Source organism: Fulmarus glacialis, unplaced genomic scaffold, assembly GCF_000690835.1.
Source record: "Fulmarus glacialis isolate BGI_N327 unplaced genomic scaffold, ASM69083v1 scaffold38159, whole genome shotgun sequence".
NCBI classification, from domain to species: domain Eukaryota; kingdom Metazoa; phylum Chordata; class Aves; order Procellariiformes; family Procellariidae; genus Fulmarus; species Fulmarus glacialis.
Window position 1 is genome coordinate 3,385 of NW_009234552.1, and position 3,192 is coordinate 6,576.

General features: G+C 62.3%; 1 protein-coding gene across 1 annotated transcript in view; it reads right to left on the reverse strand.

Annotated features, from left to right (window-relative positions):
• UAP1 (UDP-N-acetylglucosamine pyrophosphorylase 1) overlaps positions 1-3,192 on the reverse strand; it is a 6,661-nt gene that overhangs the window by 2,673 nt on the left and 796 nt on the right. Inside the window, exons 3-6 of the mRNA XM_009585682.1 lie at positions 1,934-2,127; positions 1,389-1,532; positions 773-961; positions 273-320 (exon numbers count right to left, since the gene is read on the reverse strand). Coding sequence (XP_009583977.1) covers positions 273-320; positions 773-961; positions 1,389-1,532; positions 1,934-2,127 — 575 coding nt within the window. The remainder of the gene's footprint in view (positions 1-272; positions 321-772; positions 962-1,388; positions 1,533-1,933; positions 2,128-3,192) is intronic.

Below are 3,192 nucleotides of genomic sequence, written 5' to 3' on the forward strand. Positions count from 1 at the left end.
CGCCGGCTGCCTCTGCAGAAAGGAGCCCAGGAGGGAGCAGACGCTGCCTACCGCCCGCCACCGTGAGAAGCGGCGTCCGCGGGGTCCTGCAGTGAGACATGCCCCGCTCCCAGCATGCGGCCCCCAGCCCCCCGGCCCCGTTAGTCACGATGGGCACCTGCTCACCAGCGCGCACCCATTGCAGCGACCGCAGCCTGGCACGCTGCTTCACCTACAGCCCGTTAGTACCTAAGCACAGCCCCGCCACCATGCACGCTGCACGGTATAGTTACTTGTCATTGACATCTGCTGGGGTGGCATCTGACCTTCCATTTGTGACACTATGTGGGAATAAACAAGGGTTAGCGAGGATGGGGAAAAAACAGAGTGGAGCAAGTCTGGGGTTTGCTGTTCTCCAAACAGGGGTGGCGGGAGGTCTCTTGGTCGAGGGATGTGGTGACCCCAGCCTGGCTGCTGCACGGATCTGCTGGTGTGCTTGGGCTTCAAGGAGCCACCTCCTCCCTGCATGGGCAACCTTGCAATGGAGACCGGCAGGATTCGGTTCACAGGGGTTGAATCAAGAAGGAAAGCTCCTGCTGAGGGAGAAAGTGCCCCTCCTGCAGCCACCGCCCAGCCCACACCTGGCTCTGCCCCACAGACCACCCGGGAGAAGGGACCCACAGCTGGTGGCTCCAGCAACACTGGTTTCAGGAGCGCTGAAATGGAGAAGGATTGCCCGATGCTTTATACCCAGCCCAAAAAGGATGCAGGAACACCAGGAGCAGCAACTCACCGAGGGATGGCGGGGATGCGTGTGCCGTTTTCGTCCACAAAGTGTCCCCCTGCATTGAGAACCCAGCAGTGGTGCAGGGACATCAAGGCGTGTCGGGCTGTGGTGGGGTTGTCCTTGCCATTCTGGCTGTCTGCGTTCTTCAGGGGAGAAAACTCGTCCTCACGCAGCACCTCGTACACCACGAACTTCCTGAGGGGGAACAGGGTGTGGGAGAGTCAGGTTTGGGAAACATGGCTGCTCCCTATCGCTTCAGCTTCTCCCCTGCCAGGGTGGCTGAGCCAGGGCCACAGCCCCCCCGCAGCCCACACCCACGGGCTGTCCTCACAGCCACGGAGGAGGGAGGGGAGGATCTGGGCTGCAGGGTCAGGAGATGCTCCTCTGGCCCAGGAGCAGGGCTCAGCCAAGCAAGAGGCACGCAGCGCCTGTCCCTCCTGCTGCTCACGTCCCTGCTCATCTCAGGGCACAATTGTCCACTGCTACTGAACAGCATGGGAGCTGGCATCCCGTCCTGACCCCGGGGCACCACCAGTGGGCACAGCCCCGCCATCCCCCAGAGGCTCAGAGTTGCCCGAACGAGAGCCAGCAGCCTGCTCCCCGCAGAGAGAAAAGGGCGTACTTAGAAAACTGGAAGATGTCGAAGACAAACTTTTCCATCTTGATCCCATTGGGCTTCTCAGGTTGGATCAACTGCCCTGTAGCGATGTCCACATGTGGGATCTTCTTCTCAGCTACGTGGTGCTGCAGCCGTGGTTCGTAAGTGCTACAATGGGCCAAGAAAGAGCTGTCATTCGCCCGAGCAAGGCACATCTCCAGCCCCCCGGCTCAGACACTGCCGCTCTGCCCTGACCCCCAGCTGCCCTAAGGCATGGGCTGCTCATCCCCATGACAGCCAGGAGAGGACGGTCCTGCACGCCTGCACCCTGGCACCAGCAGCCAGTGATGGCCGGGGGAAACCTCATCTCAAGGAAGGGACTGTGCAGAGAGTCGAGGTCAGGCCACGCATGCAGGGACAGGGGCCAGACCCCACGGGCCTCATCCCGGCACGCCTGCAAACAGCTGGAGCTCAACCAGCAGAAAGCAAGGCGCAGGCGGCCAGGTAGCCGGCTCCGCTTGGCACCGGGGCTCCTCTGGCACGCCAGCAGCACCCCAGCAGGCCCTTACTTGACTACATCTTTGAGGAAGGCGGTGGTGAAGTAGTGATTGGCGATGTTGCCCGCATTGAAGAGCAGCCGCCCATCTGGACCCCGTTTCTGGGCAGTGGCCAGGGAGATCTCGCTGTACTCCACCACCTGGTAGACGCCATCCACTCGGCACACCACGCCGACCGGCTCCGTGGGGTTGGTCTTCTCCACCACCTGCCCAAAAGAAGCACCATCAGGGAAAGGCCCCCAAAGCCCTGCGCTTCAATTATATTCCCTTGTATCAAGCAGCCCCCATGGAGGCGTTTTCCTGCGCAGGACAGCAGGGCTAAGGCAGGGATAGGGATGCTGGAGCCCTCCCCTCCCAGGAGCTTCTGGTGAGAGTGACCAGAGGAGAGCGAGATAGCAGGGCTGGGTGACAGGGTGTCAGGCACGCCCAGAGGGTGCGGGCAGGATCTGGCACCGCGCCCACACGCGGCTGGCAGAGGGCATGGATATTTTTAGCACCCAGCCTGCACGTGAACAGCCAGCTTGCCGTGCACAAGCAGGAGGCTGCTGGCTCAGCAGAGCCATCCCCCCACACCTGACCTCCCTCCTCTTCTTCGCACCCCACACACCTCCGTCTTGTAACAGGCCCCCCCAACAAATTCCTACCCATCACTGCCACCACGGCAGAGCGGCATGCAGGCACACAGGGCTTTCTCCTTTCCGCATGCTAGGGTTTATTTCCTCCTTCTCTCGCTCGGGCCAGGAGGAGGAACTGCTTTGCCTTTCCCAGCTCACTCTCCAAAAGCTTCAAGGCCAGCAAGCCCTCTCACCTGTTTGCCAGAGCCAAGCCCAACACAAACGCAATCGCACAGCCCCTTTGGCTGTTAATCCAGCCTTTAAGTAAAGCTTCGGGCGTGCAACATCCTACCCGTGAGACACGGGGCTGGGCTCAACGTCAGCAGTCAGCTGCACCCACCGTGTCCTGGTCTGGTGCCCAGGATGTCACAGCCGGGGACAGCTGGCAGCCTGCGGCAGGGATCCCGGCTGCCCACGCTGCCTGCAGCCGCCCGGACAACAGCTGCCCCGTGTCCGGGTGGAAACCGGGCAGCCCCACAGGGCTCCCCAGCAGCTCTCGGCCCCAGGGACTGGGGACCTGTGAGCCCTAGGGCTGTCGGTGCCACGTCCCCGTGCAAGGCAGGAGGGGAGCAGCGCCAGGCAGGGGTCAGTGACGCCCTGCATCTCCCGGGATGCCAGACCCGAGGGGCAGGTGGGACCTTGGCAGCACGTGCTACT